The sequence below is a fragment of the Phasianus colchicus genome, chromosome 16 (assembly GCF_987193195.1).
Source record: "Phasianus colchicus chromosome 16, bPhaCol1.hap1.1, whole genome shotgun sequence".
Classification (NCBI taxonomy): domain Eukaryota; kingdom Metazoa; phylum Chordata; class Aves; order Galliformes; family Phasianidae; genus Phasianus; species Phasianus colchicus.
In genome coordinates this window covers 3347225-3364922 of record NC_143451.1, presented here as the reverse complement: position 1 = coordinate 3364922, position 17698 = coordinate 3347225, and the positions used below count along the sequence as shown (strand labels likewise).

The 17698-nt window shown below is 50.4% G+C and overlaps 1 protein-coding gene across 5 annotated transcripts in view; it reads left to right on the top strand.

The window, feature by feature from the left end:
• WDR90 (WD repeat domain 90) overlaps nucleotides 1–17698 on the top strand; it is a 29504-nt gene that overhangs the window by 11059 nt on the left and 747 nt on the right. Inside the window, exons 19-43 of one of the 5 annotated variants that reach the window (XM_090151614.1) lie at nucleotides 343–578; nucleotides 1036–1175; nucleotides 1634–1764; nucleotides 2602–2732; nucleotides 3168–3329; nucleotides 3909–4037; nucleotides 4337–4470; nucleotides 4549–4586; nucleotides 5012–5131; nucleotides 5535–5711; nucleotides 6568–6668; nucleotides 7558–7660; nucleotides 8136–8257; nucleotides 8626–8785; nucleotides 10330–10520; nucleotides 10793–10961; nucleotides 11359–11470; nucleotides 11999–12170; nucleotides 12723–12845; nucleotides 13038–13218; nucleotides 13630–13760; nucleotides 14694–14837; nucleotides 15011–15063; nucleotides 16047–16166; nucleotides 16757–16841. In XM_090151614.1, the coding sequence (XP_090007740.1) occupies nucleotides 343–578; nucleotides 1036–1175; nucleotides 1634–1764; nucleotides 2602–2732; nucleotides 3168–3329; nucleotides 3909–4037; nucleotides 4337–4470; nucleotides 4549–4586; nucleotides 5012–5131; nucleotides 5535–5711; nucleotides 6568–6668; nucleotides 7558–7660; nucleotides 8136–8257; nucleotides 8626–8785; nucleotides 10330–10520; nucleotides 10793–10961; nucleotides 11359–11470; nucleotides 11999–12170; nucleotides 12723–12845; nucleotides 13038–13218; nucleotides 13630–13760; nucleotides 14694–14837; nucleotides 15011–15063; nucleotides 16047–16166; nucleotides 16757–16799 (3323 nt within the window). In that variant the 3' untranslated portion in view covers nucleotides 16800–16841. Of the gene's footprint in view, nucleotides 1–342; nucleotides 579–1035; nucleotides 1176–1633; nucleotides 1765–2601; nucleotides 2733–3167; nucleotides 3330–3908; nucleotides 4038–4336; nucleotides 4471–4548; nucleotides 4587–5011; nucleotides 5132–5534; nucleotides 5712–6567; nucleotides 6669–7557; nucleotides 7661–8135; nucleotides 8258–8625; nucleotides 8786–10329; nucleotides 10521–10792; nucleotides 10962–11358; nucleotides 11471–11998; nucleotides 12171–12722; nucleotides 12846–13037; nucleotides 13219–13629; nucleotides 13761–14693; nucleotides 14838–15010; nucleotides 15064–15856; nucleotides 15955–16046; nucleotides 16167–16756; nucleotides 16842–17698 lie in introns of those variants that run through there. The other 4 variants (XM_031595311.2, XM_031595310.2, XM_090151615.1 and 1 more) reach the window with 4 other exon arrangements.

The following is a 17698-nucleotide window of genomic DNA, read 5'->3' as shown; positions in this document are numbered from 1 at the left end:
ATTCTTGTAACTTCTAGGGATGAGGCAGGAGAGCCTGGGTGAGAACAGGCAGTGCATCTTGATTTCTGTGCCCTTGTACCCACAGCTCATCCGTGCATGAAAATTTAGGGGAGAAGTCAAGCTGTTCTTCACTCTTTTTGAAACAATCACCATAACAGCAGAGCCCAGGGACTGCTAGAAAGGGCAGAGACTAATTTATCACTGAGCTCAAACCTGCAAGCACTCAATCTTGAGATCACGTGGGAAGTTTATTCCTACGTGCATTACTTTCCCAAGTATGCATCTGGCTCTGCAGCTGTGCTCCTGTTGTGGGGCTGTGCTGACTGCTGTGTCCTCCCCCAGAGCACGAGGCGCCGGTGAGCTCTGTCTGCATCAGCCCTGATGGCCACAAAGTCCTGTGCACGACCACAGCCAGGAATCTGGGCTACCTGGACATCCAGACCCGGGGTTACAGCACCCTGATGCGCTCCCATGAGGATTCCATCTTGGCTTTCTCAGTGGAGGGAGTTTGGAAGCAGATGGCAACGGTGTCTCAAGATAACACCATCCGGGTGTGGGACCTCGTGTCCATGCAGCAGGTGGGGTGGATGAGATTTGCTGGGGATTTCGTGTTTATTAATCATCTGCCCAGGTTCTGCTTAGCTGAGTTATCAGAGCTTTGTGGTGTAAGAGCTCATAAATGTCCTCCTTGAAGCACAGGGTGTACCCTGGGCAAGAAATCCTTCTGAAGCCTGGAGTTCTCAGGCTCTTAGCTTAATGTGTAATTTGGTCTTAGCTGCCGAAGGTGTAATTAAACAAAATAGCCTAATTTGTTTTCTTTTCCTTCACCTTGTGAATCCTGCTTTTAACACAAATCACAGTTCCCAAGGGCTTTATCTAAAAGCCCAAAAACCCACGACTTCGTTGGGCTTTGTTTGCAAGGAGGAATGGTCAGAGTTCCATTGTGGAACCATTGTGGTGGAGCTCTGAGGCCATTCAGTGTGGCTGCCAGGTGCAGCTCCTTCCAGCTTTGTGCCCGTGCTGTTTTCCCTGCAGCTGTACGACTTCACAGCTGCTGATGAGATGCCATGTGCTGTGTCCTTCCACCCCACCCAGCGCATCCTTGCCTGTGGATTCGACAGCGGCGTGGTGCGGACCTTCAGCTTGACTGCCTCCGACCTCCTTGCAGAGCACAAGTAAGTGGTGAGAGCTGCGCTGGTGCAGGAAAGGCTCTAATGATGGGTGTTGTGGCAAGAGGTGCACTGGTAGCTGCAAAGGTGGGAAGGTTGTTTTTTTGGGGCTTGACATGTGCCAGTTGATCAGACATCCGTAGCCTGAGATGGTGGAAGTCCAACCTGCAGCAGCACTGAGTGCTTTGTGTGCCCTCTGATAGCTGCTGGTAGTAGGAAAGGGGTTCTCCTAGAGACTGGATGAACATGGAGCTCTTGTGTACCTCAGTGTGGGAGGTGGGATGCTCCAAAGCGGGGTAGCTGGTCCCATCCAGTAGCAGCTCTGCACTGCTGTAAGCATAGACATGCTGGGGTTCTCTGCTTGTCCCCAGTTATTCTCTCCCCAAGTGTTGCACTTGATGTTGCTGCACTTTTCTGTGGCTTTTTTGGTCCTCAGCTGTTTCACTTTTTCCTCCTTCTTCCAGGCAGCACCGCACTCGGGTTGCTGGGCTCACCTTTTCTCCAGATGGCAACTTCATGTTCAGCTCCTGTTTGCAGGGAACTCTAGCTCTTTACAGCTGTGTGGCACAGAAAAGCCAGGTCCTGAGAGTCCTGGGTAAGTCCTTGGGGTTCTGGATTGCCTTTTTCATTTTAGTCCTGCAGTCTTTTTAGTAGCACAGGCATCAAACCAGGCTCAGCCCATTCAGAAAGCTGCATCACTTGTGTTTATTCCTTGAAATAAACAGCACTGGGAAGCTTGGGCAGGGAGCTCCACTGTACAGTGCATTGTACAAAGAGCTCCTGCCCCTGTGGGTGTGAAGCTGAAGTATGCAGAGAAAGAACAGGGGCTGAGAGATTAGGGAATTTGTCCAAAATCCCCCAAATTTGGTGTCAGTGCTGCAATGGGATGTTTGAGTTTTGGCTTGGAATCCACACTCACTGCTTCGCCGTGCTCCGGGGACGTAACAGTAGAATTCTGGTGGTGGAATAAATACAGGGAATTGCTCTGATTTTTGTCATTTTTTGACCTTTGGGTTTGTCTTCCCATTGGGCTGAGGTTGGTGTGCTGGGTTTGCTCTGCACAGGGTTCAGACATCGATGTTGCAGCTGAGGGCTCACACCTGTAGCAACTTGTCACAGCTTCTAGTAAGGCTTAAGAAAAAAAAAAAAAGCAAAAACAAAAAATCAATTTTTTTCCTTGTTCTGCGCTCTGAAAAGCACCACATGTTCAGTCAGGCTATGAGCCTTGTCTTTGAGGTGGTTTGCTGTGTGGCATGGATGTAGCAGATAAAATTAGTAGCTTCTTCCTCAACTGAGGTTGCCCCTTTCTCAGGCCAGAGCATTACCTCAGGGCTGACCCAGAGGCAGGAGCTGCAGTTAGCAGTACCATCACAGAGTGCTGTAGAATGACATTTGCTCCTCTCCTCACCCTTTCCCTCGCTGTGGCCCTCAGGTAACGTGGTGGCCCAGGATGCTGGCAGTGGTCCTGATGCTTTGGTGCTCAGTGAGGACAGTCGCCTCCTGGCCTTTGTGGGGCCCTCCAAGTACGTTGTGACCGTGATGGAGGCCTGCTCTCTGGATGAGGTACCAGCAGGCTCCCTGCGGTGCTGGGGAAGAAAATTTCCATAGATTACAACCAGTGTGATAGGTCAAGAGTCGGGCAGAGCATTGGAGAGGGCCTCCCCAGCACAGCAGGTGCTTACTCAGATGCTTACAGCTTAGTTTTCCACTCTGTGAGCTGGAAACAACCCAGTCAAGGCTGCTGCTGCTTCTCAGCTTCACTTCCCTCTAGAAAGATCATTTGAAGAGCAGTAGTGGGCAGTGGGGATGTTGCTTTTGCCCTGCAGCCCCTTGTGGGATGTCCAGCTGGAGCACGAGAAGGGCTGTGGGGAACTCTGTAGCCTTGTGTGTGGCTTAGGAGAGCCACCAGAGCAGCCCCAGTGCCTGCCCAGCAGCTGTTCCTGAGTCTCCCCCAGTGCTTGTTCCAGGATATTTCTTCAGCATCTTCTTGTTTCACAGCTGCTGAGGGTGGACATCAGCATCCTTGATTTGAACAGTACAGCCTTGGACTCTGCAGTGAGAATCTGCTTTGCTCCTGTGTCGCAAGGAGAGCTCCTGGTGTCCACTTCTTCCAACAAAATCCTTGTGATTGATGCAAAAACAGGACGGCTGGTGCGAGAGGTAGGGCACTAAGAAATTCATATCTGGGGGATCACCTCGTGTGGGGTTTGGGCACTTCAGGAGGCTGTGTGAGAGAAGAGCTCATCCTGAGGGCTTCCAAGAAAAACATGAGTGGTTAGGATGTGGCTGTCGCAGTGTGGTCTTGGTTAGGGTGAACCTGAGCTTGTCCTTGTTTTCTGTACTGCCACACTCCTCTCCTCTTGCTGAAGCATAAGGACATGAACCTGTATTATTACACTCCAGTGGGCTGGTGATAGGGGGGCGAGTTAACTTATCTCTCAGATGGGCTATGAAATACCCAAGTGACCCACTTAGATTTTGAAATCTGACTGCATCGTAGTGAATCTGTCCAGACCACGGTGTGTTCAGTGATCTTCACACTCCTGGAGAAACAGAAGGACTGAGAAGCAAGTGCAGGCCTTTCTCAGGGCATCTCTGTCTCCTGCTTTAAACTTTACCAGAGGCCAAAAGCATTCCCCTCATCTTCATCCAACTGACCTGTTATTTCTTGTTGCCGAAGAAGTGTGTAACTTGTTGATAGTGAGAGTTAATGCTGCTGGTGCTGTGCCCTGTCCTCAGGTGTCCCCTGTGCACAAGTTGTCCTGTTCTTCCTTGGCACTGAGTAAGGATGCCAGGTACCTGCTCACTGCTGGCGACAAGGTTATCAAAGTGTGGGACTACCAGATGCACTTCAACATCAACTTCCAGGTACTGCATTTGGGGAGGGAAGGAGGCTGCTGTTCCCCCTGATCCATCAGATAAAGCATTTCTGAATCCCTGGAGAAGGAAGAAGTAGATGTGTGGCTTGGGCCAGCATGTTTGAGCTGACCCCTGGGTTTGAGCACTGCATGCTGCTGCTCTCTGTGATGATCTTCTGCTGAGGAGCACAGACAGAAGCATCCTTCCCTGAGGATGGATGGCTGGATACTTGCAGGGAGCCACAGTGTGGCAGCCACAGTCTCCTCTTGACAGAGTGATGATGGAATTCATGATACTTTCTCTCCCAGGTGTACATTGGCCACTCAGAGCCTGTGTGCCAGGTGGCCTTCACCCCAGACCAGCAGCATGTCATCAGTGTTGGAGATGCCATCTTCCTCTGGGATTTCCTAGCTGTACCTGCAGAGGGGTCTCCCCCAGTGCTGTAAGTCCCATGTTAGACTCTGTGCTTCCCCTTCCTCCAGCTCCTCTCTGTGTAACACTGCTCTTGTTGCCTTCGCAGGACTTGTTTTTCTCAGTCCCCTCTCCTGCTGGCAGCAGGTAAGTTTGCTTGCTGCCCTGAGTTGCTCTGGTCAGCTGCTTTTCCTGGCAGTGGATAGGGGTTGGGGAAGTGGAATTTGGTTCTTTCCTTCAGTAGGATAGTCAAGTAGTAGGGGGTGACTGGCTAATTAGTCCCACTGGCAGTCTCCAGTTAACTAGCAACTCTCAGTAAGAGTCTGCCAAGGAGGGAATGTTCTGAGCAGAGTGGATCTGGGTAGCTCAGCCTTTGCCTTTTGTCTTTCCCAGCCCCTGGCTTCCTGCCTCTGTCTTTTCTGTCTTCTTGCTCCCTGGCCTTGCTGTCCCCACTCTGTGTGTCCCCCTTGAATGATGGAGCAGGAGCTTGGAGCCATCATCATTGGTTGCCCCGGGAAGAGAAGAGGGTTTAAGGGACTATGGGAGTTACACAAAGTGTTTTATTTTCACAGAAAAGGGCTCTGAGAAGCTAAAGGATGTGTCTGATGGACCTCGGCAGACAATCCCTCTTCCGCTGTTGTCCTCACCACCATGTCTGGATGTCAGCTCTGTCCACACAGCAGGATGTCAAAGTAAGAGAAACTGCTTGCAGGAAAGGGGGAAGTTGATCTTATTTTGGGAAAAGCTCCTTGCCTAGTTCTCCAGCATCCTCACAGCTGTCTCTCCTCCTCATCCCCTCCCTGCAGACTGACAGAGCAGTCTGCACTTTCCTTCTAACGTGGACAAAGCTAGCCAGAGGTGTGGGAGTTCGGTGCTGCTGTAACTCCAAATGCTGAGCTGCTGGCACAGCTCCTGTGAAGGCAGTGGTAAACACCCTGTTGGACATGCCCAGCAGGAAATGTCTGCTTTGCCCTCCACTCTAACAGATGGGTTGTGACACTGAGCAGAACCACTACCAGAAATCAGTGGGTTGGTCAAGCGTGAAGCAGTCCTGGAAGATGCAGTCGGTTCTGTCCTGTTATTCTTTCTCTTCAGGTATTTTCTCAGAGTCAGACAGAGAGGAGGAGGTCTGTCTGCCTGGCAGAGTAGTGGAGAACAGAGGCAAAGACTCTTCAGTCTTCGTGGCAGAGCCAGCCAGAAATGAGGATCTTATTGTTGTGAGACCCAAAGTGAGGCCAGAGAGCTGCAGGCCTCCTGCACCATCAGCACATGGTAACTCGGGACCATCTCCACCTATCCCAGATCTTGGCTCCTTGGAGCACAGCATGTATCCTGCATGGCAACTTGGTCTGTCCCTGAAAAGCAAAGAAAGATTGCTGTAAATGCAGCACAGACAGTCCCAGAGCAGCACTCCAGTGGTGTGCTGAGATGTGAACGAAAGGGCAGCACTGTGCTCCTCGGGTCCCTTCTTTGTCCCAGGTGTGATAGGGAAGTCAGCATGAAGAGATTCTCATGCTGGCCCCCAGGTCTGCTTGTTTGTCTGGCTCTTTCCCTGCTGCTGCTTCTAGGCGTGCCAGAAGCCCCTCTTCAGTTTGGAGCCCATATCATCTCTAAGTGGCACGTTCTATTAAAGCCAGCTGAAATTAAAGCTCCCAATACCTCTATTAATAGAGGCACAGCCTCAAAGCTCCAGCCGTGTATGGAGAGCTGCCAGAAGCACGCAGCTGCCAGCACTCAGCTCCAGGCAGGATTTGCTGGAAGGCTTCAACATAAAACTGTGCCTCTGCTGCTCTGGTTAGAGACTTCTTTCTGGCTGCATGACTTATGCTTTGCAGAGATGTGTGCAACATGGATGCCTTTAGGCTGTTTGGAGCGTGGCTTAGTGGGGTGATGGAAGGGATGGGTGTTCTTCCTTTGCTCCTGGAAAGCTGGTGCTTTTCCTACAGCCCCTCACGCTGTCATAGAGAAGCATGTGTGGCTCTGCAGTTGAGTTTTTCCTCTTCCATGTGTTAGTGTGTATGCACACACACATTATCAGAACAGACAAGCCACAGCATAGCTGCTGATCCCAAGCCATTCCCACGGGCAGCAGCATCACATAGGCACTGTTTTCTTCTTTGTATGGCAGAACTCAGAAAGGAGACCAGAAGTCCCAAGTCGCAGTTCTGTGTCCGCCCAGATTCGTACCGGCATTTCACTCCTCACTTTAAGGCCTCTGTGCTCCCCCAGGTGAGAACTGTGCTGGTTGCTTGGCTGGGGGAGGATGAGGCATTTGGAGGCTGGGCAAGGTGGCTTTTCAGAGTTGTTACTGATTTTTGTTCTTTGGTGAAATGTTCACCAAAGAACAGAAACCCTTAACGTTAGTCCACCTCTCTCCTCTGCATGCAGCTCTTTCCAGACTAGCAAAAAGTGAGTTGTGCTCAATTCGTTTTCTGTTCAGCAAATCTGCATAAATTTTGATTCAAAGGCAATGGAAATGGCATGTGCTATTGAAAGTGAAAGACAAGCGAGCAGTGGCGTGATTCATCACACACATATTTGCAAGCAGATGCATTGGCAAAGCAGGCTGGGGATGGCAATCCATCGGGTGTAGTGAAGGTAGTTAAGGCACAGCTCTTGCTCTGTTAATAAACAGAGTGATAATAAAACAGAAACTTAACTCAACCTTTCCCTAAGCTCTGCTGTGGGAGAACAGCTACCTTCATCTCACATCTTTAGTTCCCTCCTCTGCCCCCCACCTGTAGTGCTTTTTCCCTCACTGTGTTCCTATTCAAAGTACATCACCGACTCAGCAAAACCACCGAACTCCTGCCCAGCAGGATTAGCAGCTGCTTGTCAGATGGGGAACTGCTGCCAGCCTGTTTTGTGCCCTGTCTGAAAGCATCTGTTCCTGGCTGTGTCGGTGCAGTTTCTCTTTTATATGTATGTGTGCACTTTCTTATTGATCCATTGATGTGCTGAATGTGAATTGTGTGAGCACTGGCATGAATCTGTGTGTTGTGTGTGTGAGTTTGATGTGTGTGCTTGCACGCATGCTTTTCTTATGTGTGTCCTGAATGTATCCGATCAAGCCATCCTCTCAGAGCTTACTTTAAGCCTGTGTCTATTTTTCTTGTAGAGTTTCTTATCTCCTCCAGCTGGCAATGAAATCCTGAAGCTGAAAGCAGTAATTGGCTACAATGGGAATGGCAGAGGGAACATGGTGTGGGACCCAGACACAGGTATGTTGGGGAGGGTGCACAGGGCTGGGAGCTGTGTGAGCTGTCTGTGTGCACGCTGAGCTGAGGTCTGTTATTCCAACTGTTGGCTTGGGATCTTTAGCACAGTGGTTCTTCATGCTGACAAAGCCCAGTAACACTTCTTCACTGCTGGTGAATGTTAGTGGATAGGGACAGCTTCAGGCTCCAGTTGTCAGATGAATAGAGGAGGGTGGGAGCTGCCAGAGAGTCCATCTCAACTCCTTTCTCCAAGCTGGAGCAATGCTCAGCATTTTTGCTTTACTTAGGTTATGGGAAGTGAGATTTCTCTTGCTCCACACCCAGCTCATAGGAAGGATGCTGCAGAGGCTATGTAGAAGAGTCAGCTTTTACAAATTACTTAAAAAGAATAATTTCCCTGGTCTGTGATTTGAGTTGTAGTGGGTGCTGTATATGAAGCCTTTACAGGAAAACATCCCATCTGCTCAATCTTTGCTAGGCTTCTTTGCCTACACCTGTGGCTGCATCATCGTGGTTGAAGACCTGCACTCAGGGTCACAGAATCACTGGCTTGGTCATGTAGAGGAGATTTCTACACTTGCTGTCAGCCACGATGCCCAGGTAGGAGAGGCTTCTGCTTACTCAGGACTGTTTGGTCTGCATCACTTCAGGCTAGAGGAATATCACTGACTAAAATCCCAGTTGTCTCATCTTCCTTCTGCATGGAGACCTGGGGTAATGGGAATAAAACCAATGGGTTTTGAGCCTAGCTATTCTTTGTGCTGGCTTAGTATGACAGCAAAGGCTGTTCCTTCCCTCTGGGTGATGCCACCGTTCCCTCCTCCTGCCAGGTGATGGTTTTCTTGCAGAATTTCCCATTTGCCAGCTGCATGACTTTAGTGTGGGTCTAACAGTTGCCAACACTAACTAATGAAATGTTCTCTAATTACTTGCCAAGGTCTCTGTGACAACATATCATATTCTCTTAGGCTCTGGCTTCTGCCTCAGGAAAGAGAGATGGAGACTCCCATTGTCAGATCTGCATCTGGAACACCCAGGATGGGATTTGTACAGCAAGTCTCTTCCACCACAAGACACAAGTCCAAGCCATGGCATACTCTCGGGATGACAGGTTCCTTGCTACCATTGGTGAGTACCCCTATAACTGCTGGGTGTGGGTGCAGGAGTAGATGTGGAACAGACAGCAGAGGGGAGGAAGATGCTGTAAGTGGATGAAAGCTGTGAGGTGCAAACCAAGCTCATGGATCTGACCAGCAGCTGCTGCTTGGTGGCCTTGGCACTGGAACTTCGTTTCACTGTGAAATTATCAAGGATCCTAATAAACAGCACAGTGGATCATGCAGCTTGTAATCTCAGGTCCTCCTGGGAGTGACCATGAGCCCAGGGGTGCTCTGCAAGTGAGCAGCTGTCAGCATTTTGTGGGGGAAAATGTGCCCTGTGTTTACCAGGCATGGGTGCTGGGCTTGCTCTCATTGCCCTCCAGGCTCGTTTTTCTTGAAGTTACAGCTTTTTTTCTGGCTGACTAGTCCTTGTTAAGGCCATGTAAATAGTTTGCAGTTACTATATATAGTATCCAAAGGGAAATGCCTTCTCCCGGCCTTCTTATTGTTGCTTAGCTGGAACTGCACAGAAGTATCCAGGCTTCACACTGTGAGCCTCCTGCCAGGCGGCGATGCCAGCACAAGATGGACACTCAAGCTGTCTGTTTTGTTTAGGCAGGGGACATTTAAAGGACAGATACACAATTAGTAAGTTCTAGTTTTGCAAGAGAGAGGACCTGTGGAGCAGGCAGCACGTTCACTTTGAGCTGGTGAGTCTGCCCTTGAAAAAAAGCAAGCCTTGCTCAAGAGAAAAAGAGAGCTTTGTGCTCTCTGCAGAGCAGCGTGGGAGAGGAGCCCTCCTTCTCCAGCAATTTTCTGGGCTGCGGAGAAGGAAAAAGCTGAAAGTCTGCTCTGTATTGTGGAGCCTGGGGAAGGCTGATGAGGTACCTGCTATACAGGCTGAGAGCTGGGGATGCTTACCATGCCATGGCTGCTGCTGCTTCCTGCTGCCTGCCAGACGTGGTGGCTTCCATTAAGATCAGTTCCCATCTCTGCATTGTCCTCAGCAATGGCACCCTCTGTTTCTCAGTTCAAAGCTGTTAGTCCTGAGCTCATAGTGTCGCTGGAGGGCTTGTGTTGGGTGTGTGCTGAGGTGTGCCAGAGCTACTAAGGATGCAGAAATAGCAGAAAGCCTGCTTTATATGCTGCAGCCCCTACCAGGCCAGCATTGGCTGAATCAGACATCAGCTGCGGACTGTGCTGTAGGTCCAGATGTGCTACAACCTCCAACACAAAACGTTGGGCCAGCTGTACTCATCCTCAGCTCAGATGCCAACCTGTTACATCACGGAGCCTTCGCTGCCACTGAAGCACTTCTTGGCTTTTGCTGAGTGTGCGTGCAAAGGGATGTGCCTCTGCCTGAGACAACAACTGCATGACATGAGATTGTGATGTGTGTGTTGGCTGATGGCCATCGTAAGGAAGCACTCAGGCTGCAGAATTAGAATAATTGAATCATTTGAGTTGGAAGGGACCTTTAAAGGTCATCTAGTCCAACTCCTCTGCCGTAGGGATGCCTACAGCTCCATCAGGTTGGTTCCCTCCTTCTACTGTCTTTCATGTTCTACCTAGGGGACTACAATGATCAAACCATTGCTCTGTGGAGTACCTACACTTATGAACTCCTGTCATCGACTCGTATCTCCGAGCCAGTCCATGACATGGCTTTTAGTCCTTTTTCTCATAGAGAAATGGCCTGCGTGGGGAAGGGAGCACTTATGTTTTGGCTGCTGGAGCAGCGCGGGGCTGACATCAATCTCAAGGTAAAATCTCAGTTTTATCATCTATTGAAATTTATGTTCCGTATTTCTGACATCTTTTCCAAGCCCTGGTTAGAGAGATGGAGGCTCTGACCCCACACTTCTGCAAGAGCTGATGATCTCTCTTAGTGAGAGTGTGATGTTGGCCGTGAGTGGCTTTCAGTTGTATTTGATGCACAAGCTGAATGCATTGAAGGTGGGAGGAGGTGGTTTGCTTCCCTTTTAGCTAAGCATCACATTCCCTTTTGACCTTTCTGCTTCATGTGCCCTGGCAGGTTCATAGGGCCCCTGCACCTGAAGTGTTAGGGCCGGTGGAGCTGACATCCCTCTGCTATGGGGCTGACACCCTTCTTTACAGTGGGACCAACTCAGGCCAAGTCTGCGTGTGGGACACGGAGACAAACAGCTGCTTCATGACGTGGGAGGCTGATGAGGGCGAGATCGGTGGGTGCAGATATGGTGCTAAGTGGTGTAGTGGGGAAGTATTGGTGGTAGGCAGACAGTTGGACAGGGTGATCTTGGAGGTCTTTTCCAACCCTGGTGAATTCTATGATTCTAAATACCACCAGTGTTGGGCTGTAAAAAAAATCTGATGAAAGTTTGCAGTGGGCAGCACTGAGCTTGCATGCCTTTCATTTCAGCTGCGTGTGAAAAATGGATTTTCTCTTTTGGGTGGCAGTTGATCTGCGAGCCGGGTGTCCTTGACAAAGCTGGAGTGGGTTGGGGGGGCTGCTTCTGGGCTGTGAGAACAAGCAGGTGTCCTGCCCAATGAGTTGGTGGCTGAGAGCAGTGGGGTTTATCCATGGGTGGGTGTCCACAGGTGCTTCCATTTGCCTCCCAGGTGTGCTGGTGTGCCGGCACAACAGGCTGGTGAGCGGCAGCAACACGAAGCGCATCCGCCTGTGGGCAGTGGGGGCCATGCAGGAGCTGAGGCTGAAGGGGCCCAAGGCCAGGTAGGTCAGCTCCAGCATCTGCTCTGCTTGCACTCACCTCGTGCTGTGCTCCTGAGGTGCTCTTCCCCTCATCTGGCAGCTCCAGGGGGTGTCTGAAAGGTGGCTTTTCACAGATGTGTGAGCTCTGCCTACAGCCATGCTGCTGCTCTTCATCCTTACGTTCTCCTCTCCATCCCTTCACTGCTGACTCTTCCTGCATGGATCTTTTTATTGGATTTTTGCTAACAACAGCTCAACCTTCTTGGTATTGGAAATGGGTGGAGTTTAAGTCAGTGGCTTGTTGAAGCTCCTTTAAAAGAATTAATGAAAATACGTTGCCTTTGTTTCTTCTTTATGCTACTGCATCCCCTGTTTTGCTTCTCTCCTATCAGCAATGATCTCTGTGCAACACCAGTCACTGTTCAGCATTCAGGTGCCACACACTGAACTACTGCTCTCTAAATACTGTGCATACTAGAAAATTGCATTTAAAGGAGGCAGTGTCTTCCAATAGCTGAGCATTCCCTCTTGGATCTTCCCTTCCTCCAGACCTAGCTCAGTCGTGCTAGAACATGAGATCACCCTGGATGGGACGATAGTCAGCATGGCCTTCGATGACTCTTTAGAAATGGGAATTGTGGGCACCACAGCAGGAACACTGTGGTACATCAACTGGAAGGAGAGCACAAGCATCCGGCTCATCAGCGGCCACAAAAGCAAGGTTTGAGGGACAGGGATGGTGTACATGGAGCAGTAGGTGTTCTGCATGATGCTTGTGCCCAAGGGGTTGTGCTCCAGGCATTCGCATGCTCGGCTGCTTCAGCCTTAGGTGTTTTATCAGCCTCAGCCTGTGAGTAGCTGTGGTTCTTTTTGCTGGAGTGGAAAATGCAGCTGGCTGAGTCACTGAGGTTTAATTGTGGAGTGCTGCAATGTGTGGAAGCAGTCTGTTAGATGGACATCCGTAATGGAGCATTTTCTTTGCCTAAAACACGAAGATCTAAACTAGAAGATTTTGAGTGGTGGAAGATCTTTTACTTAGATTTATGTTGTGCAGTGCCTGGTTTAGCTTTGTGGTTAGGTTTAATGATTTCCATTGCAAGCCTAGATGTCAGTCCCAAATTTCTTCTAAGCACAAAAATTAAGCAACTCTTTTCTTTACATATGTGGCTTCATGTTGGAGGAGTCCTGGGGAACGGGAGGGGCAGAGGGGCTGATGTGCTGCAGTCTGTGTTATTTGTAGGGCTCTTGTTCCCCATCTCCCTCCTTGCTGCAGGTGACCGAGGTGTCCTTCAGTCCTGATGAAACTCTCTGTGCCACTTGTGGGGAAGATGGCAGCGTGAGGGTTTGGTCCCTAGGCAGAATGGAGCTGGTGGTACAGTTTCAAGTGCTGAACCAGGTAATCCTTTGTGGCACTTCACTCTTTTTGTCTGGGTAGAGGGTGCAGTCTAATTTCTTTGGACCACAAGGACTGCTGTGTCCTCACAGACCAACCTGAAGAAATACTTGCAGGTGGAGCCCTTAGTGCATTTGCTGTGCACAGTCCTGCTGTCTGCACCGTCATCATCTCCCTTCCCTGGTTCCTTTGCAGAGCTGCCAGTGCCTGGCCTGGAAGCCTCACCCCAACGTTGCATGGGAAGCTGAGAGTCAGCATGTGGTGGCAGGATACAGTGATGGCACCATCCGTGTCTTCAGTATTTCCAGGACAGAGATGGAGCTGAAAATGCACCCCCATGCCACTGCACTGACAGCAATTGCCTACTCCACAGATGGTGAGGGTTCCTGTGGGGATGTAGCCTGGGAAACACAGCTTGGTTTTATCAGGGTTACTCAAACACAGGTCTTGCCTCCAAAAACTTGCACAAAAAGCTGGGCCCAGGGAGAGCTCATACCAATGGACTTTGGCAGACCTGTCACTAGAGCACATGGTAAATGGGTTTTGGCAGATATACTGGCAGTATAAGCAAGTAGTTTGGATGCAGCAAATATTCCTTTTTGTCTTCCTGTTTACAAGCTGCATTGGCTCTTATTTGGATGTGATTTAGCGTGTGTCCCTGAAACATCTTATCTTATCCAGCTCTTCATTCAGATGTTGCCTTTCAGGTGTTTTGGTACGCTGCTGTCCCATGATATCAGACTCTTCTATAAGAACTATCCCATTCTCTTCTCTCCTTTGACCACAGGAGAAATGATCTTATCAGGGGGCAAGGATGGAATCGTGGCTGTCAGCAGCCCTCGCACCGGAATGACCATCCGCATCCTTGCTGACCACAAAGGCTCTGCTATCACTGTCCTCCAGTGCATCAGGAAGCAGGTAAGACCTGCTTCTGTGTCCCAGCACTGTGTGGGAGTGAGTTCCCTGTGCTGTGGGAGGGAGCAGCAGCCTGGCTGGGTCAGTTGTCCCACTCTGCTTTTTAGGCCCAGCACTTCCAGTAACTTCTGTTGGCTTTATTTTTTTTTAGGGATAGCTTCAGTGGAGGAAAGCCACATGCATTGCAGGTTGCCTGAGGGGGTGGGCAAACTTTGGTAGCTGTTGCAGACGCTCTGTGCATGGATAGCCTGCACTATGGGCCCTTCAAGAGCAGCATCCCTTGAGGGCAGCCTGGGTTGGCCCGTGCCCCCAGTAACAGCCTTGATGTGATTTCCCCACTTCATTCCTTAGCAGCCTGGCTTTGTGTGTGTATCTGGCTCTTTGTGGGGTTTCTCTGTGAAGCCAGAAGGCTTGTTAGTCCAACAGTGGGGTGTTTTTAGCATCTTTTCTATTTCTCTTCATGGAGGATCTCTTTGTCCTCTTTGTGACTTCCTGAGATGACAGTAACTTTGCCTAAGCTCTTGACTTTAAAATCTGCAGAAGGCTGCAAAGCTGTTTTTCCTGTTGATTGTGGAGTTAGGAGGTCTTCCTCTGCTTTAGGTAAAGAACACGTACTGTATCTGCAGTCTCCTAGGAGATGCTCAGATGAGGTGTCTGAGGGAAGAGATCTGTATTGTTCTGGCCAGGCACTCACTCCTCTTCTGCCGGGGCTTTCAGCCCAGAGCTTGCTGCTGGCTCTGCAATCACTGCTTCCTTGTCCTATTTTATTGTGATAAATGACTTTAAGCACTGCTCAGATGAGAGAATCCAGAAGATTAATCCTGGCATTAATCCCTTGTATTCCCATGAAGTCATGCCCTCTGCTAGTTCTTGCTAACAGCTTTCTTTAAAGCTTCTGCACTGCAAGAGCCATAACGTTGCTTTTGTCTTCTGTAGTACCATGATTTTGGGGTGGAAGGAGGTGAGCTGTGGCTGGCTACCAGCTCAGACCGGCGGGTCAGTGTTTGGGCCTCCGACTGGCTGAAGGATAAGTGTGAGCTCCTCGACTGGCTTAGCTTCCCTGCTCCTGCCAGCCCCGAGGTGAGTGTTCTGCTCCCCCACTCATCTCCCTGTCTTGGTACCGTGCAGCCCCAGTCCCTTCAGCACGCTCTCCCTGTCTGTAAATGGGATGCTGAAGCATCCTAACCCCATCCAAACTCACGTGAAACTATCTTCGTCAGCTCAGTCCATTGTGTTTACATGTGTTGTTTCAGTCACCCAGGAGGGGAGGGATGCCTCGAGGCTTTGAGAAGGATGGGTGCAAACAGTGAGTCTGCTTAGGAAAGTGATTTTCATGGGTTCTGCTGCTCGTGGGATATCTTACTCATGCACCTTTGAGGTGTTGGCAGGCAGTGTGAGCTGTGCATGGTGCTGCTTAACCACTGGGAAGCACTGACTTTGTGAGCATGAAGAGAAAAAACTGCCTTCACACAGCTGATACTCCTGTGCTGTGTGAAACTGAGCACAGCCAGGAGCCAGCACAGGCAGCGTGCAGATGAGAGACCTAATGATGAGCATCCTGCTGATTGACACTCCCAATGAGCGTGAATATCCTGAACCAGGAGCCCAGTGACTGTTAATAGAGCCAAATACTCCTGCTCCAGCCCCGAGTCTCTGCTACTTTGCAGAATGCTTTGGCTGCAGACCAGTCAAAGTCAGGGATTTGAGCAGAACAGTGTTGCCAGAAAAGGAAGGGGTTCTGTATGGGACAGGATATGGAGTTGGCCCCTTGTGTACCTGACATCGGTGTGCAAGAGGAAGGTGGGCTTTTCTGGTCCTTACCTGCTGCCCCCAGGCACCATCCTGGCTCTTACAGGTCTCCCCACAGTGAATTTGGGAAGGACTGATCTTGCATCCCATACTAATGATGTATCTTTTGGGCTCTGTTTGCTTGTGTTGAAACTAATCCATTAATCCAGCCCAACCTTCAAGCCCATGTAGGAATAATGCCATGGTGGAAATTCTGTCTGTTGGACTCTTGTGTGTCCTGCCTCCATGACAGTAAACAACAAGCTTCAGGTTTCCATGGCAGTGTGTGTTTGCTCCTTGTTTCTTTGCAGTGAGCACGGCTGAGATGGCAATGCGAGAAGGAGAAAACAGCCTCTATCTATGAATCTATGAATTTTCTGGTGCTTATACACCTACAGCCCAATGGCTGGTACTGCCCTGTGCTCTCCTTTGCTCCCTACCGTGTTGTGTTGGGCTGGAAAAGCTAGCCTCAGTTTGGTTTCTTTTGGTTTCCCCTGCCAGGGTCATGGCAGCCTGCCACCCAGCCTGGCTGCGTTCTGCCCTTGGGAGCATGGTACCTTGGTCTATGTTGGCTTTGGGATGCAGAAGGAAGCTCTATTTTACAGCCTGCGCAAGAAACAGGTACTTGTACCCTCCCTGTGCACCATGCCCAGGCAGTGTGTGCTCCTCTGCTGTTGCATGGCTTTGTTGAACGAGATGGTGGGGAGGCAGTGCTCCCCGTCTCCCTTGAAGGGCCTGCAAGATAAGGCAGGGGCTTGCAGATGAGCCCTTCTTTCTGCAGGGGGAGAGCTGGACCCCCTCTTGACCCAAATGACGGCTCCCACTGCAGTATCCCCTCCTGCTAACAGGGGCTGCAAGTAATACAAGCCTTAGGGTATGAAGTGAGTTCAGCAAGCAGCTGGGCAGTGTGGCAGCTTTTCACTCAGAAACTCCAGCTTTGGCCCCAGGCCCCTGGGCAGGCTGCCATCACTGATGCTGCTTCTGGAGGGGAAGGTGTTTGCTTTTGGGAGTGCTAACAGTCTCTAAATTGTCATGTCACCTCTTGGAGGGGGATGCCTTTGGCAGGTTTTTGAGCCTGGAGAGAGGTTGTGCATCTGTCAGCCTCCCCATGGAGGAGAAGCCCTTTACCCTCCTCAAGGTGTCACTTAGGCAGCTGTTTTTCTGCCTGCTCAGTTCTGAGATGTTGCTGTGCTTCTCTTGCTGGAGCACAGGTCGTTGAGAAGATCTCCTTGCCATACTTTGCCACGTCCCTGAGCCTGTCTCCTGCAGCACGCTTCATGGCTGTCGGCTTCAGCGGTGAGTACCAGCCAGTGCTGTGGGCTCTGCTTGTCCCCCAGGTGTGTCGTCCCAGGAACAACAGCCCTGGGAGTGAAGTATCTGCCCTGCTCCAGGGCAGGGTAGTGTGTCACACAGGGAAAAATCATAGAAGCGGTAAAGTTGGAAAAGAACACTCAGATCATCTACTCCAACTGCTGACATCCCACTGCCAATATGTTTCCTAACATGCAGAATGGCCAGGGTTGGAAGAGACCTCAAAGATTATGAATCTCCACATGCAGGGCCACCAACCTCCCCATTTAATACCAGACCACCATCCAATCTAGCCTTGTATACCTCCAGGGATGGATGGGGCATCCACAGCCTCTCTGGGCAGCTGTTCCAGCACCTCACCACTCTCTCTGTAAAGAACTTCCCCCTAATATCCAACCTCAATCTTCCCTCCTTCAACTTCAAACCATTTCCCTTTGTCCTGCTGTTATCTACCCTTTCAAAGAGTTGATTCCCCTCCTGTTTGTAGGCTCCCTTTAGGTACTGAAAGGCTGCAATGAGGTCACCCCGCAGCCTTCTTTTCTCCAGGCTGAACAAGCCCAGCTCCTTCAGCCTGTCTTTGTGGGGGAGCTGCTCCAGTCTTTGTGGCTCCTCTGGACTCTCTCCAACAGCTCCCTGTCTTTCTTGTACTGGGGGCTCCAGACCTGGACACAGTGCTGCAGATGGGGCCTCACAAGAGCAGAGTAGAGAGGGACAATCACCTCCCTGTCCCTGCTGGCCACCCCTCTGTTGATGAAGCCCAGGATCCCATTTGCTTTCTGAGCTGTAAGAGCACACTGCTGGTTCACGTTAAGTTTTTCACCCACCGGAACCCCCAGGTCCTT